The sequence below is a fragment of the Peromyscus leucopus genome, chromosome 20 (genome assembly GCF_004664715.2).
Source record: "Peromyscus leucopus breed LL Stock chromosome 20, UCI_PerLeu_2.1, whole genome shotgun sequence".
Lineage (NCBI taxonomy): Eukaryota > Metazoa > Chordata > Mammalia > Rodentia > Cricetidae > Peromyscus > Peromyscus leucopus.
Window position 1 is genome coordinate 21463362 of NC_051080.1, and position 27957 is coordinate 21491318.

Sequence of the window (27957 nt, forward strand, 5' to 3'; positions counted from 1 at the left end):
AATTAAGGTTAAGGTGGTGGTATTCTAGTCTTTGGGAGTAAAACTGTATATAGATAAAGCAAAGCAGCTGAAAATTAAGCTGAAGCAAATAGTAAAAGTTTGGCTACGGCAAGTATTTCTCTCTGTCTAGGTTTCTCTCTTTTCTCTCTCTCAATTTCTATCTATTAAATTAGGTAAAAAATATAGGGTTTAAGTATAGGGGTATTATGGTGGTATTTTATTTGTACTGAAATGTGATTTTATTTGTATGTTAATAAATAAAGTTGCCTGGGGGTCAGAGCTAATAGCAAGCCATAGCAGAAGCTGGGCGATGGTGGTGCACACCTTTAATCCCAGTACTTGGGAGGCAGAGCTAGGCGGATCTCTGTGTGTTCAAGGATACAGCTAGCATGAAGACACACACTTTTAATCTCAATACCAACCATAGAAGACCTGGATGTCTGTATAGATGGGCAGCGACAAGGAGGTCATGTGGTTGGGTTTACAACCAATGAGAAGGCAGAATAGAAAGTCAATAAAAAGGACACACACACACATAGGAAGTAGGTCTCTTGCTGAGGAGAACAGCAGTGGCAATGAAGGGTAAGATTTTTAGCTCTTAGCTTTTGCTCTGACCTCTTGAGCTTTTAAGTTTGCAATTGGCTCTGTGTTTCTTATTTAACAAGACAGTTACATCTACAGGATATTTTGTAGAGAAAAACTTGGGGTAAGAGTAGAATTTCCCTAGTGCCAGACCTGGCACACAGAAAATGAGTAGCCACTGCGGGCTTAGCATTCTGAGAAAGAAAAGCCAGTATGGGGCAGGGATATAGTAGGCAGATGTTTGAATATTCACCTGTAGAAAGTTTGAAAACTAGGGGAGTTAAGTTAGAACCACAACAAGTACAGAGGTTCTTGGATTTTATAGAAGACCTGTGTCCTTGGTTTTCTGACTATGGGACTCTGGACATAGACTCCTGAGGGAGAATCAGAGTCAAAATGCAACAAACTAACAGGAACATGGGCCAGAAAAGATCCCAGTGGAAGCTTTTGGCCTGTGGGCGCTAATTCTGCATAGTTTAGATCTGAGTCCCAAGTGGCAGGGAGAAATTTTCCCTGAGGCAGACATGGACAAGACAAAACCCTCTGCTCTTCAGGAGTTGGTGCTGGATGGGGACATTTTTTTTTACAAAATCATTCTATCAGGATCAGTCCTCTATTGGCCATGAAGCTGAGTTCAAGGAACAGAAGTTTTAGGATGAGACAAGGGAGGAACTGAAGGGCTTGAGAGACTTAGTAATTTTTCTTTCTCCAAAACTGGAAGGTCTTCAGGTCTCTCCTTCTCAGAAGGGTACTCCTTTTCCTTCTGTAGGGGTGGAATTAGACTCAACTGGGGGAGGGTTGTCTCTCAGAATGGTAAAGTCACCCATAATTGCCCTGGCACAAAAGCCTCCCGGAGCATGGCAAACCCTTGCTGCTGGTCCTGCATCTCCCCTTCAAGCCAGTATTAGAGAAGCAGCCAGCAGAGGGAAGGAGGTGCAAGGATTTCAAATGTTCCCCATAACTGAGCAGCCAAGATGCCCAGGGAAATATAGTGTGGGTGCATGTTCCAATTCCTTTTAAACAACTTAAGGAATTAAAAATAGCATGCAAACAATATGATCCAACAGCCCTGTTTACACAAACTTTGTTAGAAAGCCTTGCTCTAGAAGCCTTGACTCCCGGGGACTGGAAACATGGCCAGAGCTTTCCTGTTAGGAGGAAATTATTTGTTGTATAAAAGTGAGTTTGTGGAGCAATGTCAGGCCACAGCTGAAATAAATCAGGTCCAGCAGATTCCCATTACTTTTGACATGCTTGCCAGAGAAGGCCTTTATCAGGAGATAGGTCAGCAGTTAAATTTGGCTGATATGTTAAATTAAATTAAACTATAAAATAAAATTTTTTCATGTGGTAATGTATGCTCAGATTAATGCAGCTGCCTCAGAGGCCTGGAATAAGCTTCTGTGGTCTGGAAGACAGAGTATTTATCAAAGATAAGGCAAGGGCCTGATGAATTGTTTCACAACTTTGTCTCTAGGCTAATGCAAACAGCAGGCAAGTTAATTGGGGATTCAGATGCTGAACTTTTGCTTGTTAAGCAACTTGTCTATGAAAATGCCAATGCTGCTTCTCAGACCACTTTGAGACCTTGGAGAAACAAAGAAAACATCTTTGACAGTATTTGACTTTGCTCAGATATAGGGCCCTCATACAGTCAGGGGATAGTTATGGCTGTGGCATTACAGGAAAAAATATATTTTTTTTCTTTACCAACAGAGAAATTATGACTACAGACAAGGGAAAGCTGTCGGACCACCAGGAAGCTGTTTTGGGTGTGGCCAGATGGGACATCAGGTCAAAAGGTGTTCTAAAAGGGGAAAAAGCCTAAGGGCAGATAATGAACCTGGGTTGTGCCTGAGATGCAAAAGAGGGAAGCACTGGGCTAATATCTATCAAAAATGGATACCCAGGGGAATCCTTTTCAGAGAAATGGATGGAAGGGTCAGACCCAGGCCCTGACAGAGTAGATTTTTGGGATAATTCTGCAGTTGGTCTCCCAGCAAAGGAGTATATTCAGGACCTCTACAGAGCCCCCCCACAGGTAGTGCTGGATTAGATCTCAGCTCTTCCATCTATACAGTTTTGACTCCTGAACTGGGGGTGCAGGCCCTCCCTACTGGTGTTTATAGGCCTTTGCTGGAATGCACTGTAGGGTTGTTGCTGGGAAGAAGTAGCACCACCATGCATGGGGTCTTTGTTGCTCCTGGAGTAATTGACGTTGATTACACTGATGAAATTAAGGTGGAAACTCACTCACCTAAGGGAATTTCTGTAATAAAGACAAGTCTGAAACTCACACAGTTAATTTTATTGTCTCATGTGCAAACAAGAAATACATTTAAGGAGGCTAGAGAGGTAGCTCAGTAGTTAAGAACACTGCCTGCTCTTTCAGAGGTCCTAAGTTCAACTCCCAGCAACCACATGGTGGCTCACAACCATCTCTAGTGGAATCTGATGCCTTCATCTGGCATAAAGTTGTACATGCAGATAAAACACCCATATACATAAATAAATAATAAAAATCTTTAAAAGAAAAAAAAGAAACCCAGTTAAAAGGGATAAGAGAGTAGAAGCTGAATTTGGTTCATCAGATGCCTATTCGCTACAAGCATCCAGAACTCACTTTGGTTATAAACAGAAAAAGTTTTCCGGGTCTTCTAGACATGGATGAGGACATGTCTGTTATTACTGCTAGTCAATGGCCTTCCATGTAGCCAAAGATGGAAACTATTACACAACTGAAAGGGATTGGTCAAACTCAGTGTCCTGGGCAGAGTAGCAATGAACTCTCCGGGAAGGATGAGGAAGGTCATGAAGGAACTTTTCAGCCATACATTGTTCCTCACTTACCTGTAAATTTGTGGGGTTGAGATGGTATGAGCCATATGAGAATATATTTATATAGCCCCAATACAGTAGTCACTAAACAAAAGGTTCCTGAGCAGGAGTTAGAGTATTTTTAGGAAGGGTCATTGAGCAGCCTGTACTCCATGCAGATCCTATAACTTGGAAATCTGATCATCCTGTGTGGATAGATCACGCCCCTAACAGAAGAAAAACTACAAGCCATCCAGCAGTTCATGCAGAAGTAGTCGGATGGTGACTATAAAGAACCCTCTAATTCTCCTTGGAATTCTCCTATTTTTCTGATCAAAGAGAAGTCAGGAAAATGGAGATTGTTACAGGAGCTATGGAAAATTAGTGAGACCATACAGCCAATGGGAGCTTTGCAGCCTGGAGCCATACCAAAAAAATACTCATAAAATTATTTTGGATTTAAAGGATTGTATTTATACCATCCCTTTGACTCCCAAGATTGTCTAAGATTTGCACTTAGCGTTCCCTCAGTTAACTTTAAAGAGCCCATGAAAAGATTTCATTGGAAGGTTTTGCCCCAGAAAATGGTCAATAGCCTACCATTGTATCAGAAATTTGTGGCTCAAGCTATCCAAAAGGTTAGAGATCAATTTCAGCAAGTTTGTATTATTCATTATATGGGTGATATTTTGCTTGTGCATAAAGAAGAAGATATTTTGCTTGACACCTTCGGACAGCTTCAGCACTGTCTTACTCATGCAGGGTTAATTATCACTCCAGGGAAAGTGCAAAGACAGTCACCTTTTCAATATCTAGGATATATATTATACCCTAAGGAACTAAAGCCTCAAAAATTGAAAATAAGAAAGGATGGGTTAAAAATTTGAATGATTTCCAAAAGTTATTAAAGGACATTCAATGGTTGCACCCTATTTAAAATTATCTACTGGTGATTTGGAACCTTTAAGTGATATTTTAAAAGGAGATAGTGATCCTAATTGGCCCAGACAGTTAACTGAAAAAGGTACACGGGTTCTTTTGCAGGTTGAGAATGCTATTCAATATCAGCAAATACATTATATTTATTATGATCTACCTTGGCATGCATATAACTTGCCCAACTAGACATACTCCTACAGCAGTATTATGGCAAAACTGTCCTCTTTTATGGTTACATCATTTTGTTTCACCAGATAAGGCATTAAATCCATATTATGAAGCCGTAGCTTATTTGGTACAGAAGAGCAGGATTGAATCTAGACGTTATTTTGGTTAAGAACCAAGTGTGATCAATGTTCCTTTACAAAACAGAAATTTGGTTGGCTTTTTCAAAATAATGATTCTAGGGCAATTGCCTTTTCTCAGTTTTTAGGTCAAATTGATAATCAGTTTTCAGCTGATCAATTGTTACAATTCACTCAAATGCATTCATTTATATTTCATAAGATTGTAATGAAAGATCTTGTAAGAGATGCTATGCTAGTTTTTACTGATGATTCCTCCAATGGGAGGGCTGCTTAGGTTATCAATGGAAAAAACTACATAGTAAAAACAGCCCCTGGTTCAGGGCAAATAGTGGAATTAAGAGCAGTGAATATGGTTTTTCGGTTTCTTTCTTTCTTTCTTTCTTTCTTTCTTTTTTTTTTTTTTTTTTTTGGTTTTTCAAGACAGGGTTTCTCTGTGTAGCTTTGCGCCTTTCCTGGAACTCACTTAGTAGCCCAGGCTGGCCTCGAACTCACAGAGATCCGCCTGCCTCTGCCTCCCAAGTGCTGGGATTAAAGGCGTCTGCCACCACCGCCCGGCAGTTTTTCAGTTTCTTGTACACAGTTCATTTAATTTATATACAGATAGGCAATATATTTATAGAGCTCTTCAAGTTATAGAAGCTGTTCCATGCATTGGGACTAGTAACAGTCAGGTTAGAATGCTGTTTCAACAAATTCAAGATTCTATTCACCAAAGAAAGCTATCATGCTTTATGGGTCACATTAGAGCTCATTCCAATCTTCCTGTTCCTTTAGCCAGTGGTAATGTAACAGCTGACCAATTAACATGGATGATCACCTTATCCAAAGTAGAATTAGCTCAACAATCACATGCTTTTTATCAACAAGATAGGAAAAGTCTAAGAAAGCAATTCAATCTTACCAAGGAAGTTGCTTGACAGATAGTTAAACAATGTGGGGGTGTTTCTGAAGTATTTTCCTGTACCTCACTTGGCATCTTCTTCCTAATCATTTATGGCAAATGTATGATATTCATATTGTGGAATTTGGCAAGTTAAAATATGTACATGTGACCATTGACACTTATTCAGGATTTTTAATGGCTAGTGTGCAATCTGGAGAAGCTACAAAGCATGTAATTTCTTATTGCCTGAAATGTTTCACCTATATGGTGATACCAAAAATTATTAAAACTGATAATGGTTCTGGATATAGTAATAAAGCATATGAGCAATTTTGTTCCCAATGGCAAATTGAACATAAAACAGGCATTCTTTATAATCCTCAAGTACAAGGCATAGTTGAGAGAGCCCATGGCAGTCTCAAGATGCAGCTTCAAAAAATAAAGAGGGGTGACTTGTACCCTCAATCACCACATAATGCATTGAATTATGCTCTTTTTGTTCTGAATTTTTTGAATGTATATGTCCCTGAGCAATCTGCCCTGGATAGATTTTTGGCAGGATGGCACCTGATTGATTTTGCTCATATAAAATGGAAAGATACTTGCTCAACATTATGAAAAGGTCCTGATCTTGTTTTAATATGAGGTCAAGGGGTGTTTGTGTTTTTTCACAAGATGAAAATGAAGCTTGATGGCTACCTGAGCAATTGGTATGGTGAGTGGAATAGAGGGATGTTAGCTCTGATTACACCATAGCTGCTGACATTCCCCCAGAGGAACTGGAGTGAGAGCAGCTGAACCAGTGTTCCTGGCCCACAGATGTTCCATCCTGCAGTTGGGGGAAGGCAGAAGACTAAGGAGGCCACCCAGACTGCTGAGAAGGAGTTTGGGACAAAGGTTTTGTCACTATTTGGTATTCAAGGACTGAGACTGTAAAAGCTGGAATGTAACAGATACACTGCTTCTGATTGCTAGTGGCAAACCAATGTATGGCTCCTTTAAGAGACAGTTCCTGATTCCTACTAGCTGAGCAGAAAGCTTTTCTAAGAATTACAGCAGCTCAGTAGGGTAATTCCACCTTCACCCTAGGGCAGCTCTCCTAGGGAAGGCTACCAGAAAACACAGAGACTTGTTTGGACTGGGTTGTTGCACTGCAACAAGTTTTGGTAAAGGGACTGCTATACAAAGACTCCAGAGCCACAGACAAGTCAGGCTCTGATTGCAAATTTTCAGGGGTAATTTAAAACTGGTATCAAAACAAAACTTCAAGCTTCAGAAATGGAACAGTTTTTATTTTGCTTACAGTTTTAACTGTGGTGACTCACAATTCATGTACCCTCTGTCTTGTTGAAAGAAAATGTAAATAGTTCTGTTAAGAGAACACTTTTGAATGTTAAGTTTGTAAAGTGTAAATAGTCCTATAGAGAGTTTGCTTTTGGATGTAAGTTTGTAAGAATTGTAAATATGTATAGGCATATTCATGCTAGAATTATGTTAACCTGTTGATATTGATGAACCATGGTTTGGTGAAGCTAAAGGAGTCGTTTGGTTTGATGTGATTACATCAGGAATTTATTGATTTATTTGATATGGTTACATCAAGAGTTTATTGATTTTAAAAAGGGCTTGGTGTAGCTAAGGCTGTTATAGACATCTTAGACACATTCAAAAAGGACATTCCATCTTGGTCCTCCTCTACTCCCTTACTGGAGGGTGTGGAGCAGTAGGGATTACTGTGGGTGTTCCAGCTACTTGCAAGCTCTTAGTAGGGACCTGAGTCAGAGCTGAGTTAAGCTCTGTATGTTCCCCTGTCAGGGGCTGGTAGTCAAGGATGGGTAAGTCCTTCTTGCTAGCTGTCAACCTAAGATAGAGTATGCTTGATGGAAAGTGTATTCTATGATGGGTAAGGCTGATTAGTGAAGAAGATGACCTAAGACAGACACAGTCTATCTGAAGGGCCTGAGAGCCCTTTAAAATGTTGAGAAGGGGGAGCTGTGGAGACCCACAGAGGTTTCCTAGTGAGAACTTATTCAAGGTCCGAGAATCTGAGCTTGCTTTACCCAGCAGCATAAAGGGAGGATTTGACCCTGGGCATGTTTCCCAGATGTTTGTAAGGGTCTACATTTGGCTGTGTGGTATGCTTTGATCTAGCAAGGGGGAGGTCTTTTGTCCTACCCCTTGACATTATTATAAAAAAATCCTTTTGAAGAGGTAGAAAAGGCCATTGTGTATTAACCCATGTTCTCCCAAAGCTATCTTGTGTTTCTGTCTTTCTCCTCTTTGCTATCATTCTATCTAATGTTTTCTTACCAGTCTCTCCTCCACATAGGAACCCTTTAAAAGGTGGGAGCTGGCCTCACACACTGACACTCAATGATTCCTGATATGTTTCATAAACCACCAAAGTGTGAGAAAGTCCCCATATCCACACACAGCAGATATATACACATTTATTTATCCTTGAACTATTCCAAATAGCCAAAATACAAACTCAGCCTAGATACCCATCAAAAGATGAATGGAGGCAGAGACTGGAAGGATGGCTCAGAAATTAACAGCACTGTCTGTTCTTCCAGAGGGCCTGGATTCAATTCCTAACACTTACATGGTAGCTCATAATCATCTGTAACCCAGTTCCAGGGACTCCTATGCCTTCTTCTGACCTCCTCAGGCACCAGGCACACATGTAGTATACATCTATGCAGGCAAAACAGCCATACACATAAAAATAACTAATTTTTTAAAAGATGAATAGAGAAAGAAAAATGTGGTGTACATGCATGGTTAAGTTTTATTCAGCCAGAAACTGTGAAATTACATCATATACTAAATGGAACTCAAGACCATCATGCCAAATGAAATAGACTAAGCACAGAGATACAGATATTGTATGCTTCTCTCGTACACACATACTACATTTTATATATATATATATATACACATAAATACATATTAGTAGATACACATATATATTTATATACACATAAATATACACATACATACACATAAAATATGTATATATAAAATATTAAATCAGAAAGGGACAATTTTCAGGAAGAGAGGGGCTGTGGAGATGGGTCACAAAAACTAGAAAACATAATGGGGTGAACATGAACAAAATATATACTGTGTGAGGCCACCACAATGAAACCCACTATTTCATGCTAATTTAAAATAACAATGAATACCAAAAGAAATAAGTGTGCTAGTGACTTGGATAATGCAATCAGTTCCTTGCCTAGTGGATTAGAATCCTTCCCTGGCATGAATAAGAACCTGGGCTTAAGATCCAGTACTACCACAAAGACATATAAATAACCAATAAGACAATGAAAACACAATGTCACCACTTATAAAAATGTTAACCAAAATCACAATGAGATATTATATCTGTCAGGATGCTATTACCAAAAAGTATAAAGGCAATAACTGTCAGTATTAATGTTTAAATAAAGGAACCCTGTATACTGTGGGAATGTAAAATGTTATCTCTTCTAAAGAAATAAACAATATTTTTCAAAAACTTAATACAATTGAAAACAGGATGTAATTACAGCACTCGGGAGGCAGAGACAGGAAGATCTCTATGAGTTCTAGGCCAGCCTGGTCTACAGAACAAGTTCAAGGACAACCAGGGCTACACAGAGAAACCCTGTATCAAAAACCAAAAAAAAAAATCACAGAATCTAATCAATATTTATATGTATAATTCAGTTATCATTTGGCTTAAAAGGGCATATTGGGAAATGTTATTATTTATACTATTTTCTACAGGAAAAAATATTTTACTGTTTAAAATAAATAAATTAATTTTTTAAAGAAAGAAAATAATGAAATAGTATACTCATGTTCATTGCAGCGCTAGTCACCAAGACCAAAATGTAGAAACACTCTAAATGTCCATCAACAGGATGAGGAAAATGTGACATCTTACTGTGAACTATTATCAGCCTTAAAGAGAAAGAAAGTTTACAAAATGCAATAATTTGATAAATCTTAAAGATGCTGAAGTATATGTCATTCAAGCGTAAACACCCATGGTTCTATTTATATGAATTATCTCAAATTCTCCAAGACTCAGAGAGTGCAAGGATGCCCTCTACTGGAGGAGAGAGGAAGGGACCATTGCTAGTCAACCAGCTTAATGTATCATTTGCACAAAATGAAGAAACTGCAGGTCTGCTAGCAAGGTTTGGACCTATACATTTTTTTCTATATTTTAAAACCTATTGAGACACAGCTCATGTTATGCCTTTTACCACAATATATTAACTACTATAGAAGATAATGTCCATGCATACAGTCATAACTCTACATAGCTGGGTATTTCTAGGCTGATAATCAGAATCTGCAGATGTTCAAGTGTCTTTGCATATGATCACACATTCCTCCTGCATCGTTTAAATTGTTTCTAGAACACTTAAAATGATATTATATCTGCAACAGTTTTAAGCTGCTGTGAAAAAATACCTGACTTCTTAATGGAGGGGAGATTTATTTGGACACAGGGTTTCCGAAGGCTCAGTCCACAGTCACTTCAGCCCTGCACATTTTGATTGAACATCATGGAGACAGGAAAACATGGAGGAGACAATGGTTGACTTCTTGGCAAGCAAGAAGCAGAGAGCCATACAAGAAGGGCACATGCAGTCCCAAGTTCATGCCCCTACTTTAATATTTCTTCTAGCTATGCCCCTCATCTTAAAGTTCCCCCAGGAATCACAGAATGGTGACAGTAGCAGGAACCTACACATTCAACATAAACTGGGGGCAGGGGACATAGTTTTCATTTTTATTTAATATGTGTCTGTGTAAGTACCACATATGGGTGCCCATAGAGGCCAGAGGAGGGCAGATCCTCTAGAACTTGAGTTACCGGTGATTGTAGGTGCTGGGAACTGAACTGAGGTCCTTTGGAAGAGGACCCCAAATGTTTTTAACTGCTGAGCCATTTCTCCAGCCTCTAAATATTTTCTCTTTTTAAATATGTATATGTGTCTATGTGCATGTATGTATGAATGCATACTTGGATATGTACAGGTGCACATTTGTGTGGATGCACACACTCATGTATGCATAGGAAGGCCTGTGATTGACAGAGTAACTCTGTCAATCATTCTCCATCTTCTATATTGGGGCAAAGTCTTTTGTTGGCCCCAGAGATCCCCATTGCAGCTAATCTGGCTAATCAGCTTACCCCAGAGATCCCCTATCTATACCTCCTGCATTGTGAGATTACAGGTAGGCACCTTGCTCCCTGGATTTTACATGGGTTCTTGGGCAAGTGCTGTACCTGTTGAGCCATCTCCCTAAGCCCTTTTCGGAATATGATCAGTCAATGGTCAGTTAATTCCAAAGCTGCAAGATCCATGAATCTGTAAGGCCAACCATACTACCAATGAGCAAAACAGAACATAATTAAGCAAAGAATGACCTATGTAGATTTGTGATACTGAAAAATTCCTCAGTATAAAAATTTCAACAGTTGAGCCAGAAGTAGTGGCAGATGCCTTTAATTCCAGCATTCGGGAGGCAGAGGCAAGTGGATCTCTGTGAGTTCAAGGCCAACCTGGTCTACAGATCAAGTTCCAGGACAGACTCCAAAGCTACACAGAGAAAACCTGTCTTGGGGGGGAAAAAAACAACAGCAACAACAAAAATCCCAACAGTGAATATTGTGACTTACATCTGAAGCTATTCATAGCAATGTTCAAATAAGAGATATTCAAAGATGACACTAGGATGATTACTCAAGATTGCTACAGAATAAAAAAAAAAGAATTAGTGATGCAGCTTTTGTGGGTCATGAGAAGACAGAGGAGTTCAGAGGTTTGTAGATTGGGAAACATGATAAGAGGTGGGGCTGGTTCCCTGAGTGCCATTTCTAAGTGGAGAAAGAAAATGAATTCATATCCCAGCACCTTGATTTTGAGAGCCTCGGAAAGATTAAAACAGACAATCAGACAAGCCAGCACTTGACAGTAGAAACTGTTGTGGAGATAAAATGTTTCAGACATAGATGTGTGGGTAGAAATCAAAACCTTGGCTGTAGATACTACTTAACCTGCATATGTCAACAGGTGTTACAGCACTTTGTAGAAAAGATTAAATAAGTCTAATCTGCTTACATCACTTTCTTTACAGCAATGAACAAGATTCCCAATGACAATGAGTTTTGGATGATATGACTATAATAAGACAGAATTATCATTGATCATGCACAAGTCCTCATGTGACCATTTTCAGTTATGCCTCCAACACCAAACATGAACTAAGGTGGTTCAGATATCAAGCCTTTACCCTACAGGCTTTCATGAGCTCCCAGCTAACTCTCCTAGAGAGAACTTAAGGAAGGAATGCTTCCTTCCCCACGGGTTACATTACATAGGAATAAACTGGTCAACTCATTTCACAACCAGCCTGAAAGATAGTCTCTGACCATTATAGCCTTCTCTCCTTACTCCCTTCTTTATCCCCATCAGCACTTACCAGGTTGAAGTGGTTTTCCTCCTCTAGAGAAAGTGCAATTGAATGCAGCTCCTCACAGTCCTTGGACCTTCTGATTCAAGTACAGTTTGTACAAACTCCAGGCCCAAACCAATGTGATTCTCTTCACTGTGTTTCTGTTTTAACAGGTCGGAGTCAGTTTCCAATGCAATATTCTGGACATCTAAACACAGGCGTGACTTCTTCTCTCTAGGAACCAAGCTCTGAGCACAGAACCAGTGTTCAAATCCACCATCCAAAAGACTATGGATCAGCACCAGAGAGCATTTGAAGGTGTACCTGGAAGACTCTCTTGGCTCAGAGAAGGGAGGATTCTTAGGAAACAGTGTACCTCTCTCTCTTTGCAAAGAAAACCAGCTGAACAAGTCTCATTCCTGATTTTCAGGAAATGAGGTTGGAACTATTCACTCATCTTCTGATGCATGTGCTGGGTGTAACACGTGGCTACAAGATGTGAAGAGTCTGGATGCACGGGCACTGTGTTAGTTACCTCACTCATTGCTATGACACAAAGAAACTCCACAAAAGAAAGGGTTATTTTCCTAAGATCATGTACAGAACTTAACTTCACAAGTGAGTTAAGGACCAAAATATTAATTCCCCCCACCCTGGGCCCACCCCACATCTCCTCCTCCAAAAAAAGTAAGGGCTCTCATGGGGAGACAGCAAAGCCTGGTACATTCAGTTGAGGCAGGACCAAGTCCCTCCCCACTGCATCAAGGCTGAGCAAGGCATCCCACCATAGGTATTGGGATCCTGTAAGCCAGCTCATGCACCAGGGATAGATCCTGATTCCACTGCTAAGGGCCCCTCAAACAGACCAAGCTACACAACTGTCTACCATATGCAGAGGGCCTAGGCTGGTCCCATGCAGGTTCCACAGGTGTTTGTCTAAAGTTTGTGAGTTCCCACAAGCTTGGTTCACTGGTCTCTGTATGTTTCCCCTTCGTGATGTTGACCCCACTTGCTCATATAATCCCTCTTCCCTCTCTTCGACTGGACTCCCAGAGCTCAGCCTGGTGCTTGGCTGTGGATCTCTGCATCTACTTTCACCAGTTACTAGATGAAGGCTCTATGATGACAGTTAGGGTATTCACCAATCCGATTACCAGGGTAAGCCAGTTCAGGCACCCTCTCCACCATTGCTAGTAGCCTAATCTGGGTTCACACAGAAAGTAATTCTGAGATTCTAGTTTCACTTTGATTAAGGAAAGTTTTTTTTTTATTATAAATACATTTTAGTACTACCAGTGATGAAATGATAATAACTCTCATACAGATATTGATAGAAACAAACCAACACAGAATTTCTATGTTAGTAGTAGTATGTACCAAAATCACCTAAAACATTGATATTCTTGAGCTTTGAATTCCTCATAGACAAACATGCCTTAAGAAAATAACTAAAAAAATTAACAAATATTCAGGTATAGATACTAATTAGGACATCATTCATAATACTGAATATATTGCTAGTGGCACACACCTTTAGTCCCAGCGCTTGGAGGCAAAGGTAGAGGCAGGAAGAATTCTGTGAGTTTAAATGTGGTCTACATGGTGAGTTCAAGACCAGCCAGGGCTACACAGTGACACCCTGTCTCAAATACACACACAACCTTACATACACCCTCACATAAACACACACACACACACACACACACACACACACACACACACACACACACGCTGAAGAACTGGGGGACCTAAACTGTGAACATTATGAAGTTAAGTTTGCAAAAATACTATACCCTTATAATCCACTTTCTAAAACAACCTAAATCTAAGAAAGAAAACAGACATCCAGTAGTAGATGCAATATTATGGGATTAACAGGACTCAGTGAAATTCACACCTGCTTCTGTTTAACTGTATCTGAAATCCACCTCACTCTCATAAGAATGGAGAGGATTTTACTTCACACTTTCATAGAACTCACTGTCGTGTTGATGAATCCAGTACAAACAGGTAAAGACCCAAAAGAAAGGGAAATAGAACAGAAGACAAGAGGCGTCAGCATTCCAACAATGGAGAGTACGTGAATGGCATGGATGGTCAGGGACTGGGGTAGGGCTGGGCTGCAGAAGGAACAATAGTGATTGGAAATGTGGGAACAGACCCCTCAATCTCACATAGATGCCTCTCCAATTTTATAGCCAAGCAGCTATCCTTGCCCAACTGGGAAAAGGAGTCCCTGGGAATTTGATGAAAATTGTTAGCACTCCCTAAAGAATTAATGAACTCATCTTTAATTATTATTGCACACATGCACACATATTTATACATGAATACAGGCTGCTGAGTCCATTTTGTGTTGCTTGCATGTGCATATGCTTAGGGATGACCACTTGGGATTGGATGACCTATCAGGGGTTTGACCCTAAGAAAACTTTAATTTTTATTGCAATCAGATTTTTCTGTAGGCTTCCAGAATAACACATAGAGACTTACTAATTATGAAAGCTTGGCCTTAGCTTAGGCTTGTTTTTAACTAGCTCTTATGACTTAAATTAGCCCATTTCTATTAATCTATGTTCTACCATGTACCACCCATCCAGCTTTCTCTGTGTCTCCTCATGTCTCTCTCATGGGCCTAGATTCCTTCTCCTCTTTTCTCTCTCTGTCTGGAAGGGCCACCTGTAACTCCTGTCTAGTTATTGGCTGTTCAGCTTTTTATTACACCGATCACAGCAACACACCTTCACATCGTGTACAAAAACCCCACAGCATTCTATATAAGATTTAGATCAACCTTAAATAAAACCCAAATAGTTTTAAATGATTCTTGATTGGATACACATTTTTCCCTAAAGCCAGTCCTTATAAGTATTACCCAAAGCAGAATAATAACAGGAGAATTCTATTGATTTAAATACATATTTGTTTGAATTTTGACCTTAGAAATTGTAATAACCTATAGTCATCATATACACAAGTGTCATATTTTATACTCCCTATATACTCACTCATATCTTCCAGAACTTCTTGGGCTTCCTATCTTCATCTTTATCTTTTTCCATTCTGGAAATATCCAGCCATCCCAACTTAGAACAAAGTCTTATCATGAAAAATCTTTCTTTACTAAAAATATATTTACTCTTAAATACTTTTAATATTTTTCTTCTTAGAGGTTCCCTTATACTTTTTATTAATATGAGACATAATAACATCAATCACAGGTATTAAGTCCCAGTGAGTCAGAATCTCCACTCCCTAGCCCAAGCACACTGATGCCACTTTAACTAAATCGGCCACCTTTTTACTTTCCATGAGTTGTCCAGCACCTGGTGTGATGTATGCTTTTCAGATTGGACCCGAGCTGTTGTAACTTTGCATGAGCCTCCAGGACTAGTCATTTCAGTGTTCCATCCTTTTGGCAGCTGGCCAGAGTTGGAAGCATATGGCTGGGAAAAGCCCTTTAAATACCCCAGTAGATACATCATGTAAAATAATGTATCAGTTAAAAGAATCCTCCATGGAGTTCTGGTACATAAAATTTCACAATCTTTACAGTGGACCACAGGTCCTCTGATACATAAAGACAGCTTACATATATATTTATGAACATTGGAAAATAATAATCTTGGTGGGGCACAAAGGAACACATGAACAAAGTGAATGTAATTAGGCAAAGCAGTTTCTCTTTGTAAAAGGGGTGCCTGCCTCAAAACTCATGGGCAGGGCTTAATTGTTATTCTAATGTAGGTAGGGACTGTGTCTTTCACCCTTTGCCTGTGGTCTGTCCTCAGAGGAATGGAGAAGGGTTCAGCTACTCCAGGCCAGCAAGTTCATAGAACACAACAGGACTTTTGCATAAAGATAAGTTTCACCAGGTGGGGGACTGTAAAATTTGGATAAAAGTTTTACAAGATGTGTGTCTATTGCTGTGAAGAGACACCATGACCACAACAACTCTTATAAAGGAAAACATTTCATTGGGGGTAGCTTAAAGTTTCAGATGTTTAGTTCATTATCTTCATGGTAGAATATGGTGGCATGCAGGCAGACATGGTGCTGGAGAAGGAGCTGAAAGATCTGCATCTTGATCTGCAGACAACAGGAAGTGAACTGTGACACTGGGTGAAGCTTGAGCATAGGAGGCCTCAAAGCCCACCCTCCACAATGACACACTTACTCCAACAAGTCCACACCTACTTCAATAAGGCCACACCTCCTAATAGTGCCACTCCCTTTGGGGGCCATTTTCTTTCAAACCACCATCATGAGGAAGATTAAAATATTTTAATTGCTATACATAAGGTTTAAGTAGGTGGGGGGGTGGTTATGGAATATTGGTCCTTGGTGGACTAACTACTTTTGATAGAAAAAAAAAACTCACAAGAGCACAAATAACATTTATGAGCACAGATGACAAATAGCAGCATACATATACCTAGGATGACCACACACTGAAATCACACGAGTACATTTAACCATCGAGAGAGGCAAAATAGTGACACCCAGATCCCCGCAGACAGTGTAGGCATTTGGTAAGAGTTTTCCTGTAAACAGAAGGTGCAGCTGGAAGCCAGTTTGCTCAGCTTATCTTTTTTTTTCTTTTTCTTTTTTTTTTTTTTTTTACGTTCCCCTAGGCTAAAAGCTGCTTTGCAGTAGGGTTGAGGAAGTATGCAGCGATGTGGGAAGGGTATGAAGGGGAGGGGAGCTGAGTCAGGAGCTGACACGCCTGAGTCTGTCTTCAGGTGTGACTCCCAGAGTGAGAAGGGTAAGTGAAAAAGGTGTGGCTGAAGGGTCTTTGGCAGAGTAGAGAAGCAATTTGTAATTCTGTGAACACATATTAGCATTAAAATAAATAAATAAATAAATAAATAAATAAATAAATAAATAAATAAATAAATAAACAAACAAACAAACCTCCGGAGTGAGACAGGTGTGGAGGTGCTGTAAGAAATGGTTACAGCTCAGCAAGATCAGAAGTGGGTAGAGACCGACTTGACATGTTACAAGGGCTGAGACTTCGGCACTTGCATTGATCTAGTCTGTCAAGGAGGGACTGTAGGTGGAAGCATGCTGGGGTTTTCAGATAGAGGAAACAATGGCTGGTTCCTATGGCTTGCATGCCTTGAGACAGGAAGGGGCTGGGTGCCCATATGGAGGGTGAGGGCTAAGCGGGCAGTGTTAACACCCCCTCATCACCCCACCCCTCCCGCATGGTTAGATGGGGGAAGCAGGGCGAAGTGGAGAGTTTTGCAGCACCCATGAGTCACCACATGTGTCAAAACAGAGGAAAAGCCATAGACTGACATGCTGGGTGTTGCCATCCTAAGACGAGAGAACTGGGGGAGGGGTGCGTGTGGCTAGGGAGGCAAGTTGAAGCAACATCCCCTTGCTCAGAAGGAGTTGAAATCTCCAGCTAGCCAGCAAAGGGCTTTTTGGACCCAGCAGAGGCAGAGCTGAAATCCCTTGGCCCACGATGCTAAGAATTCCATGTGCCCAGAGCCGATTTGCGCAGGCGCAGTGCCCTTGGCATCCGGTAGGAAGTCAGCCCGGTGGTGCCTACCAGCCGCTGTCCTGGCTGCCCCGAGGTGCGCAGGCTGAGGGCCTTGTCCCACTGTCTTAGGTCCCTCGCTGTCCTGCTCTCCTGGACCCTACGGCCTCGGGCACTGGTCAGCCTGCCTCCTCCCTCTGAACCCTGATCTGGGCTGGCCCCGACCCTTAGGCTACCCCTCCTGCTGCCATGCATAGTGTCGCCATTGTCCTGCACCAGGGGCCTAGATCCTATTCCTCCTCTTTCCTCTGGGTCCCAGGGGGGTAACACTGGAGGACCCAGGCACTTTCGCCTTACTGAGACCCTGCTGCCACAAAAAAATATTTAAAATATCATTTAATGCTGTTGTGGTGCTAAAAAAATATACTAATATCTTGCTGGGCCGTGGTGACGCACATCTTTAATCCCAACATTCAAGAGGCAGAGGCAGGCTGATTTCCAAATTCGAAGCTAGCCTGGTCTACAAAGTGAGTTTCAGGACAGCCAGGGCTACACAGAGAAACTCTGTCTCGAAAAACCAAAATAATTAATAATAATAATAATAATAATAATAATAACAATTTTTTTAAAAATTCAAAAGAATATACTAATATCTTATTTTTTTAGTATTGAGACATACTTAGGCTTAAAAGGTTCTACTTCCCTTCTTCCTATTTTAAAACAAATGCAGACATTTCTCAGAATCCCTAACATAACTAACTGTGAGAGCCTAGCTAGGCACTGACCCGAAGAGACGTGGACCTGGCACCTCCCGCTGCCACCAGGGCTGTGTGCAAGGCTCTCTTCTACAGCTCCCTGCTGCCCTGGTTCATTTTCTCTTTCCCGTCTGCAGCCCAAGGCTCATCCTAAAACTGGCACCTAGCACATGCGACAAACCGGTGGATCCCGGACCCCACCGCAGGGAGGTGCTGGCTTCAACACCAAGTACAGATACCATCAAATGCCGCTGGAGCTCGGAGAGGAAGCTGTTGTCTCATCCTAGATCCTTCCGCACAAGACTTTGTACAAGCACAGCGAAGGCAAGTAGGATTCCTGCTCCTCTCTCAACCCAGCTCCTCCTTCTGTAGACCACACTGGGTCCCCAGTGCCTCTGGGAAAGAAAGTGAGGCCAGAACGCAAAGACCTATGGACCTAGGCCAGTTGCTGAAGGTCTTTACAGTTAACTGAGTCCTCCCAGAGATGAACGGAGGAGGCATTTTCTAAATGTGATGAAACCACCTCATTGCAAGGCACGGAGGGATTCAGTGGTGTTCCCAAATAAACATTCGTAACCCAGAGAAGCGAGTCTAAGGCCCTGAACTGCTCAGGCTCCAATGTTGTCCGCTCGGGTAACCTAGAAGGGTATTTTAGGCCAACTGTGGCTTCTACTCTAAGACCAGGGTTGGAAACCCGGCTCTAGACCAGGTGTGACTCAAGCAGCCAGTCTGGCCTCCCAGTCTTCGCTCCTCTGTTTCCAGCTGGCAGCTGTCACCGAGCCCTCCCATAGCCACCCCTGGATGATAATGTCCCTTGCCTCTAAGGAGCATGCCATCCTTGTTCTTGAGGACCACGAAGAACCTGGTGAGAGAGCTGGGCAGGAAGGGCGAGCTGGTACCCGTGGACAGCCTGAACAGCTCGCCTCGCCTGCGCCCCTTCTGCCTGTTGAGGAAGAAGCACAAGCGTTACCTCTGGCCTTGGGACACCCCGCTCATCCCCACAGACTTCTCCCTCCTGGACGTGCTGGAGCCTGGCTGCCCTAATCCAGGTATTTTCTGTGAGGAGGCTGCTGCGGAGCGGGGTGGGACTCCCAAGGGAGGCAGATGAGTGTGCCGAGAAAAATAAACAGGCTTCTACCCTGGTGCCTGAAGACCCCTGGGTGAGGTTGGCAGAGGCATGGCCCTCATAGCCTCATCTCGTCCTATGTTTCTCCCTGGGAAATAAGTCATAGCAAACAGTTATTATTTGTTTTTATTAATTTTCTAAGTTAGTGTACAAAACAGTGGGCTTCATTACAGGATTTTCTTTTGAACAGATTTTTTTTTTAATATATTCATTTACTCCTTGGGGGTGTAGTGTGGTATGCCACAGTGCCCACGTGCAGGTCAGAGGGCAACTTGTAGGAGTCCCTTCTCACCTACCCACCACATGGGGCCCAGGATCCAACCCAGATTGTCAGGCTTATGCTCCGAGCACCCATCATGCCACTTGATACACGTATATTAATTTGTTTGTATTTGTGTACCTTTCCCCAACCATTCCCCTCCTCTTGCTGGTCCCCCTCCTCCCAGACAGTGCTCCCTTCTCCTTCATGTCACTAAGATGCCCTTACTCCCACTCTCCCCTTCCACCCTTAGATCTCGTCCCCTCTTTCTACTTCCATGCCATGTATGTGTGCACACCACACACACAGTCTAGTTCTAGAACAATTATTTCATTTTATTTAAGATTTACTTTATCTGTGTGTGTGCGTGCACATGTACTACATGAGTGCAGGTGCTCAGAGACCAAAAGAGGGTGTAGACCCCCCTGCAACAACAAATGGGTGTGAACAGGCCAACATGGGTGCTAGGGACTGAACCAGGTCCTCTGGAGCCAAGTACTCTCAGTACTGAGCCATCTCTCCAGCCCCAACATTAAGTTTAATCCACTATAAAGGCTACCATGGATTCCACGCTTTCTGTGCCAGACACCACATTGGCAAATCTACCTTTCATCCTCAGATCCCCCTAAGAGGAAGCCTGTGATTGTAATCTGAAGTTTCCCTGTGTCCCTCCCAGTCCCGCAGCCGCTTGGTCCCAAGTAAACACACAGAGGCTTCTATTACTTGCAAACTATATGGCCTATGGGTCAGCTTATATTAGGTAGCTTTTTCAACTTAATTTAACCCACTCCTATAATCTCTATGTTGCCACGTGACCATGGCATGACCGGTCTGCTGGCATCTTGTTCCTTCAGTGGCGGGCTGCATCTGCTGTGACTCCACCCTTCTTCATCTCCTCTTCACTCTGAATGTACCACCTAACCTTATCATGCCCTGCCATAGGTCAATGCAACTTTATCAACCAATCAGAGCAACACATATTCACAGCATACAGAAAGACATTCCCCAGCACATGGTGCTCTTTCTTTGCAGCATATACATGAGGACATTAAGGCTCCAAGAGCTCAGTGGCTTCTGCTTGGCACACACAATGCATAAGTGCTAGCAGCCATTTTGAGACCTGACGGAGGCCACTGCACCCTGGGCCACCCTGCAACCTGCCTCCTTCCCCTGCCAGGCACCTGTAGTTTGAGCTTCTCTCTCTGCAGAGGTGAGCCACAGCAGTCCCATCAACGTCTGGGAGAAGGTGGCAGGAGGGCTAACAGGGGCTGTGAGCCTGAGCACTGGGCTGCAGGGCCAGGTGACCGGAAACAGCAAGACCACCTGCATCTCTGCCTTGACTGTGCAGACACTCTGGGTTCCCCCTTGCACCTGGGAGATGCTGCTTGAGAAGAGGTAAGAGCCAGGGAAGGTTCCTTGGCAGCGGGACTGCCAGCTGGGGTCATTGGGCACGGAGCCTCCAGGTGTGAGGGAGAAACCAAGGATGCTGCCAGCCCGCGGCCTGGCAAGTCATATGCAAGGCTAGGGTGCAGGAGCCCACCATGGGAGTGAGCCCTGGGCCCATGTGGAGGCTCATAGGGTTTAGGCCAGATACATCCAGGGCCAGGAAAGGAAACAGAACAGTAGGAGTGTGAGGCACCAGGGAGTGGTAGGAACTATGGCAAACTGGAGACACCTGCGTGAGGCTGGTGGCTACTCAGTTGCTGCCAGGTTCCCCAGGTTAGCATTATGCGTCTTTTTCATCAATTTTAATATTATCTCCCAAATTTTAAATTTCATTTTGATCTGTCTGGATATCTGTAACCTTGAAGAGAACTGTTCCAGGCTTTCCTCAGTTTCCCCCTTTTGGGGCCCAACCCCACTCACTTTAGAAAAGCAGTCCTTTCACCCCACCCCCCACCCACCTACCACCCCACAACGCCAACACATCGCCCCCACAAGCTGCTGAGATCAGCACAAATAGCACCAAGCCCGGAAAGGCCTTCGACTCCCCAGCTAGATAGATAGATACCCCCTCCCAGCTCTCTCTTCTCTGCTTCCCACACCCTCCAGGAAACTGAGGTCGCCTAGACCCTCCTTCCTCCAGGAACTACAGAGCCGGAAGGAGAGGGAGAGCCTGTACGTGGTAACAGAGGCTGTGGAGACACTACAAGAAGCCGTACTTCAGAGCCAGGGCCAAATGCTAGGAGCTGGGCAGCTGTCCCTCCTACAGCTGGGCCATGTTCAGGTGTGGGCAGTGTGCTGGCGTGGTACATGGTGGCACATTGGCAGGCAGTAGGATTGGAACACTGAATACCACCAGCCTCAAGAAGGTGCTCTGCCTGGAAGCCTCCCTACCCTGAAGGGGAATGCAGTCCTTGGAAGCTAACATGGTCTTAGCTCTGCCTGCACAAGTTTTTGTTGAGGTTTCTCATGCCCCTCCCCAACTGTCCCCTCCTTCCTTCTGTTTTGAGTCAGGGTCTTAGGATATTGCCCAGTCTGGACTCAAGTGATCTCTACTTTCTGGGTACCCGGGGTTACAGACCTGGCGGCAGCATGGGCACCTACTCAAGTTATCATGGGTCTGAAATAGCACACAATCCCTCGTTTAGTTTGTGGTTTTTCCCAGATGATCCCTGCATGTGTCCTTCGCAGCAGGAGGATTTGCATGTCTGGTTACAAACTTCTGTTCTTAGGTCTTTTATTTCAGCCTCTCATAGAGGGTCACATAGAAAAGCTGGCTTCACACAAGCATTCTAGGGCTCAGGGGCTCACTGTCTCCCACATATTAGCTGCAGGCACAGGTGGCAGATCCCCTTAGCATGCCCACCAATGCAGATGCCTACAAATAGGGACCACTTTTAAGGAGAGCCTCCCATGATGCCTCCCATGATGGAGTGTTGCCTGTAAGCATTCAACAGGCCTTATCCATTCATCCTGATGATTCCAGGAGGTATGTTTATTACATCTGCTTCTTCAAGTCTGACCTATGTGTTCAACACACATTTGAACAGCAGCGCAGCCTGTAAATGCAGATGGCTGCCATTCTAATCGCTTGGTCCCCCAGCAGATGTGACGATCTACTGGCAAGTGAGAGGAAATTGAAAAATAACATTGGCTCAAAAGAAGAAAAGCATTTTCCGCTTACACAAAAGTCCAGACAGGAGCCAAAGAGTCCCAGTGGTAGACTGCAGCTTTCCAGGATCTGGTCTTTCTATTTTTCAATTCTGTCACTCCCAGTGTATGGTTCTCACCTCATGTGCCAACATGGCTATGGTATCTATAGTTACCATATCCATCCCAGACCACAGAACAGGGGAGAGGGAGCAATGCTCCCCAAAACTTGCACACATCACTATCCTGTCAGCCAAAACTTGGCTATGTGGCCGCATCTTGCTGCAAGATGGTAGCCTATATCCAGCATGATCATGTTGCCTGCTGAAGGTGTATGAGTTGTGTGACTATTGCTTGAAAGTAGCTCTTTCCTGTGAGAGCAGGCAGAAATGGCTGTGCCGATGGAACAACCGTCATGGAAGCCTGGCTTCCAGGGCCAATGCCTTCCTTTCATATCTTTCCCTCTCTAAGTCTTGATTTCCATGTGGAAAATGGGAGAAAGGGACTTGGTGGCCATGTGGAGTCTAGATAGGCCTCCCTCCCTCCATGCCTCCACCTCTGCATTTCCCGAGTGAGTGTCCCAAAGAAAGTGTAACACGTTTAATGGGACAAAACACACTGGTGTCTTTGTTGTGTAGCTTCTTAAAACTTTATCAAGCCAGGTGCATTGTTTAAGTCCAGAATGTCTTGGGTTGTTTTCTGGAATTATCTTCTATGCAGGCATATTTTGTGTTCTTGCCTCACATAGGGGTCCCTCTGGTCCCACTTTCACCTACCTGTCACCAACCCTTCAGGAATCTTCTCATCAAGACCTTGATAGTCTTCCTATCTGCCTCCAAAACCCATTCTTGAAGCTTCCGGAGGCCCGAGGCCTGGTGTCCATTTCGCTTTGCCTCCCTCCCAGGTCCAGGTTCAGAGCCACATGGACACAGAGAAAGCGGTGAGCATCCCACGGGGCAGTATACTGGCCTACAGGGCTCTGCAGCTGGTGGTGGAGGAAGACGGCTGGGGTAAGCCTATTCACCCCTGCTCCCTACCCGGCCCAACCCCCTACCAACAGTCAAGTACCAGAGAGCAGTGAGGAGCCAAAGAGATAAGGAAGTCCCAGTGCTCCCCACTGGCTGAGCAATAAGTTGGTCAGGCCACCCGACAAGAGTTAACTTTTGTAGAAGGCTGGTGAGGTCAGATGTTGGGGAAGCTTAAACCCAGTCTGCCCCAGCTTGCCCTGGGGTGGGGCTGAATTCTACTAGGGCCTTTGTTACGTAACTGGCACAAAGTCTCTCTCTGCATGCATATCTGTAGTTAGAAATTGAGCTGAGAGGCACAGTGGGCCTCGCTGCCCCCATCCATGTCCTAAACCAGAAACGCGTCTGGAAACTTCCTAGACGGCCCCAGCTCTGGGCACTCAGTCTGGACCTTGGATCTTTAGGGTTGACCTTGGAGTGAGAGAAGGCAGCAAATGGAGACAGTTTCTTTGTCCCTGTGGAAGGGAAAAGCATGAGTTCAGGAGCCGACTATTGTCCCCTGTGGCCCTGGCCATGCCCCTGTCACTCTCTAGCAGGGCTTGGGCTGCTTTAGGATGGCACGTGGGAGACCCTGCAGTGTGCCACCCCTGATGGCCAGCACGGAGCTGCAGCCTCCCTGACCATGTCCCGCATGTTTGGGTTTGTCTGTATTTTCCCCTGCTCTGCTCCATACAGCTGTCCTTCACTTCCCTGAGAGGAAGATCTGCGGGGACACCGGGAGAGGTGAGTGCCTACCCAAGATGGGTGACTGCCCTGGCATAGTTCCGTGGCCCCTACCCAATGCTGTGGGGTGACCCACCCGATAAGGTAAAGTGAGTCAGAATTGCCAAGAGGAATGAGTGGCAGAGTTGCCCCACTGGAGACTCCTAACTGTTCCAACCCTGGTTCCCTCTCTTTACACAGAGCTTGGCACTTAGCTCTCCAGCCTAGAGGATGAGAGCCAGAGCCTCAGAGGCTGGGCCTGAGTCAGCCAGGGTTCCCACAATTAGAGAGGCCTAGCAGCCCTGGAAGAGAAAGCAGGGTCAGACTTTGTTCTTTCCCTGGGAGCACGGTGAAGTGGGGAGAAAAAATAGAGAGGCTGGCTAATACCTGTGACTGCCTGGTATGGGCAAAATGCCCTGCAAATGTCTCGTGAAGGTATAGAGGAGGAGATGAGGTGAGTACATGTAGCACATATGTACTTTTGTGTGAGGGAGCTGCACAGGGCCACTCCTGGGACATTGGATCTCCTGGGGAGGCTGGGAGCACAAAGAACCCCTGAACAGGCGACTGGGCCCAAGACTAAGTGGCTGTCCACCTGATCTCTACAGGCTTAGCCTTCAGCCAAGATTCAGAGGAGGAGTCTAACTTACAGAGCTTGCAGGACCAAGTGCATGGCCAGTTGCAGGACCTGGCCACACTGTCCTCAGAGCTACGGGACACATTGCTGGGTGCCCTCCAGGAGCTGCTGAAAGACCGCCAGGCACTCCAAGAGCTGGAGGACACGGTGATGGGCACACTGGCCAGACTTGGCAAAGGCCCCAGATCTGGGCAGACAGACAGGGAAAGGGTAGAAGGGGCAGGAACAGGGCATGGTGGCTGACTGGGCTTTCCTGGGGCTCTCACACACACTGCCCGGAATGTGAGGTTGGCCATGCATGGACTGGCATGCCATAGTGTCAGCTACTGTGCCAAACACTGAAGCCCAGACCCCCATTGGCCCACCCAGTTAGGAGGAATCTGGTTCAGACAAGCTCAAGCCCAAACCCAGCTCTTTGCACACTCATGGGTAACCCAGAGGCAGGAATGACTCCTTGGATGGACAGGGGCATTGAATGCATGAACAAGGACCTCTTCCTCACATCTTTTCCCTGCAGCTGGAGCAGGCTCTGGACACTGGGTTGCTGGCGCAGCTGGGGGGCCCTGGGGGCTTTGTCTTAAGCATCCTCCAAGACTCCACAGGCAACTTGTCATGGTCGAGAGGCAGGGCTATCCTCTACATTCTGGGAGCCCTAGCAGGTAAGAGGGTCAGGGATTGGAAGGAGATCCTAAAGTGTAAACAAGAGTGACCACATGCCGAAGCTGGAGGCTGCTTGGGTGTGGGCTTCCTGAGCTGTGTCTCTGGTCCTAGTTCTGCACTAACAATATGAGTAGCCTTGGCCAAGTCTTGCCAGGCCCTGGTTAATCACTATTGCTCAAGGCCACTTCCAGTGGAACAGCTCGGACAGGGCATCTGACGTCCATTGCCAGCCCTTGATAGACTGTTCCAGGGTGACACAGTTTTTACCTTTAAGAATCTCTTGGGAAAGATAGCACCTCTGGTGCCAGAACTAGCTAAGCTTCTCCTCACCTAAGAACCCCTGAGGTGCAGCCCTCCCTCCATTAGAGTCCACAGAGAAGGACATGATACAGAGCACCTGGGACCTCTTCTACTTGGTGACCATCCCCCCCATCCCCATCCCACCCCCCACCCCCACACACACGCCTTTATTTCCCACAGCACTGAATGAACCCCAGCATTGCCTGTTGGCCCAGTCCATAGAGAGACGAATCCTAGCTGAGGAATTGGAACTGGTGAGAGCCTCAAAAAAGGGGGTCCTGGGATTCAGGGAGGTGCAGGAAGAGATGTGGGAAGCACATGGGGATGCTCTGTAGGAAGATCTGGCCTCCATTCCCCGAGAGCCTGTCTGCAGTTCATTCATGCAGAGAGAACAGGCTCTGGGTCTGGTCTTGCAGCCCACAGCTCTGAGCAGCCTCATGCAGGGGATCCCACTTTGTCCTGCATCCTGAAATGCTCTATACATCCACATCATTCATGTTCTCTGCCAAGCCTGAAAACGTGAAGGGAAAGAGGATGTCCCACCCTCCCGGTGATGATGGATGTGGCATTAGAATGAGCCCATACAGGCACTTTCTGGTGGAGACAACTCTGGAAGTCCATAAGCTAGGGGTGGGCAGCCTGGCAGGATAGCAGTTCTGATGAGTGGTAGGGATGCCTCACTGCAGTCAGCAGCAGCCAAGGAGAATGTGCACAGGAGTAGAAATAAGGTTGCACGACCTTCAGAACCAAATGCAAAACTGCATAAACCCCTGGCTGCTGCTTGAGTGTGGGGGCCACCACCCAAGGCCTAGGTGGCCCCTGTGTTCCTTCTAAGTGGTTTATTGCAGGTGGCGAGCGTCTTGGAACACAACTGTAACGAGATGGAGGAAACAACCTGTCCTCTCCCAACAGGAGTCCTCAGTGCTCTGAAGAGTGAGGATGTGGTCCTCATCCTAAGCCTGGTGCAGAGCTGTGGGCTGGAGCTGGAGCTGGAGCAGCCCAGCTGCCAGCTCACCTGGGACCCCACAGTGATGCCTCAGCTCTCGGCTCTCTATGGGTGCCTCACAGGAATGCAGCTACTGGCTGACCTAAGCCCTGGGCTTTCTAGTGAAGAGGGAACACTGATCTGTCCCTAGGGTCACATCCAACCTGACTCCTGGCAGCCTAGGATGTCACTGACCCTCTAGTGGCCACAGCTGATGGCAGGCTTCCACCAGGACAGGCCCCACCCCACTCAGGACTGGTTTCAGGCATTAGAAACACCCATTCGGAACAAGGAAGGCCAGGGCCACACCCTGGACTAGGATTCTGAGAGCAAGGCAGGCAGGCTGCAAAACTCAGTCATCACTCCCAGCTCTGTAGCTTAGACAGTATAGCCCCTCTGTGCTCAGGTGAAACCCGCCATTGTACAAGGAGATTTGTGAATTCCTAGAGCAGAAGATGGCAGAAAGAACTTTCAAAATTATGTGTGGCGTGCTTCCAAGAGTGCTGTTATTGTATGGTGCTGGGTAAATGAGGCGACACAGAGAAGCAGCTCTCCAGAGTAACACAGGACTTAGACAGGCTGTCCTGCCTTACATTTCCTGCAGCTATGCCCCGCCCACCACCCCTGCCACCATAACATGACAAATGGGTCAAGCTGCTCAGGTTCCAGCCAACTGCACCTGTTGGAGCATGGGAGAGTCAGGAGAGGAGTCTTCAACAACAAAAACAGTAGAAACTGGACCCTTCCCTGATAGACCAGTCTCTTCCCAGTCTTAATTGTGCAGTGGCTGGGTCTCCCTTAGCATCACCCTAGATGTGGGTTTCTTCTGTGATAGACTATTTCTAGTAAAACCTACATTCACCAATGAGGGGTTCCCACCCCCCACGCATGTGTCCGTGTGTCTGTGTGTCCGTGTGTGTGTGTGTGTGTGTGTGT

General features: G+C 44.8%; 2 protein-coding genes across 3 annotated transcripts in view; one reads left to right on the forward strand and one right to left on the reverse strand.

Annotated features, from left to right (window-relative positions):
- Positions 1–12376, reverse strand: part of LOC114697707 (gasdermin-C-like) — a 36379-nt gene extending 24003 nt beyond the window's left edge. The window contains exon 1 of the mRNA XM_037197502.1: positions 12019–12376. The gene's annotated coding sequence lies outside the window, so the exon portion shown is untranslated. The remainder of the gene's footprint in view (positions 1–12018) is intronic.
- Positions 12377–17489: 5113 nt separating this feature from the next.
- Positions 17490–27914, forward strand: LOC114697699 (gasdermin-A-like). Of its 2 annotated transcripts, none has more exons than XM_037197503.1 (11): positions 17490–17576; positions 18372–18558; positions 19060–19283; positions 20828–21014; positions 21672–21846; positions 23617–23722; positions 24413–24460; positions 25048–25223; positions 25594–25735; positions 26217–26290; positions 26885–27914. In XM_037197503.1, the coding sequence occupies exons 3-11, from the start codon at positions 19064–19066 to the stop codon at positions 27170–27172; spliced, it is 1416 nt and encodes a 471-aa protein (XP_037053398.1). In that variant the 5' UTR covers positions 17490–17576; positions 18372–18558; positions 19060–19063; the 3' UTR covers positions 27173–27914. The 2 variants fall into 2 exon arrangements, with proteins under 2 accessions (XP_037053398.1, XP_037053399.1); XM_037197504.1 differs by having other exon boundaries at positions 17572–17657.
- The last annotated feature ends 43 nt before the right edge of the window (positions 27915–27957 follow it).

What these genes read in the sequence shown, in the direction of transcription:
- LOC114697699 (XM_037197503.1), top strand. Translation starts at nt 19,064, where the DNA reads ATGCCATCCTTGTTCTTGAGGACCACGAAGAACCTGGTGAGAGAGCTG. An exon ending in GCCTGGCTGCCCTAATCCAG is followed by an intron (nt 19,284 to 20,827) that starts GTATTTTCTGTG and finishes CTCTCTCTGCAG; the next exon opens with AGGTGAGCCACAGCAGTCCC. An exon ending in TACAGCTGGGCCATGTTCAG is followed by an intron (nt 21,847 to 23,616) that starts GTGTGGGCAGTG and finishes CCTCCCTCCCAG; the next exon opens with GTCCAGGTTCAGAGCCACAT.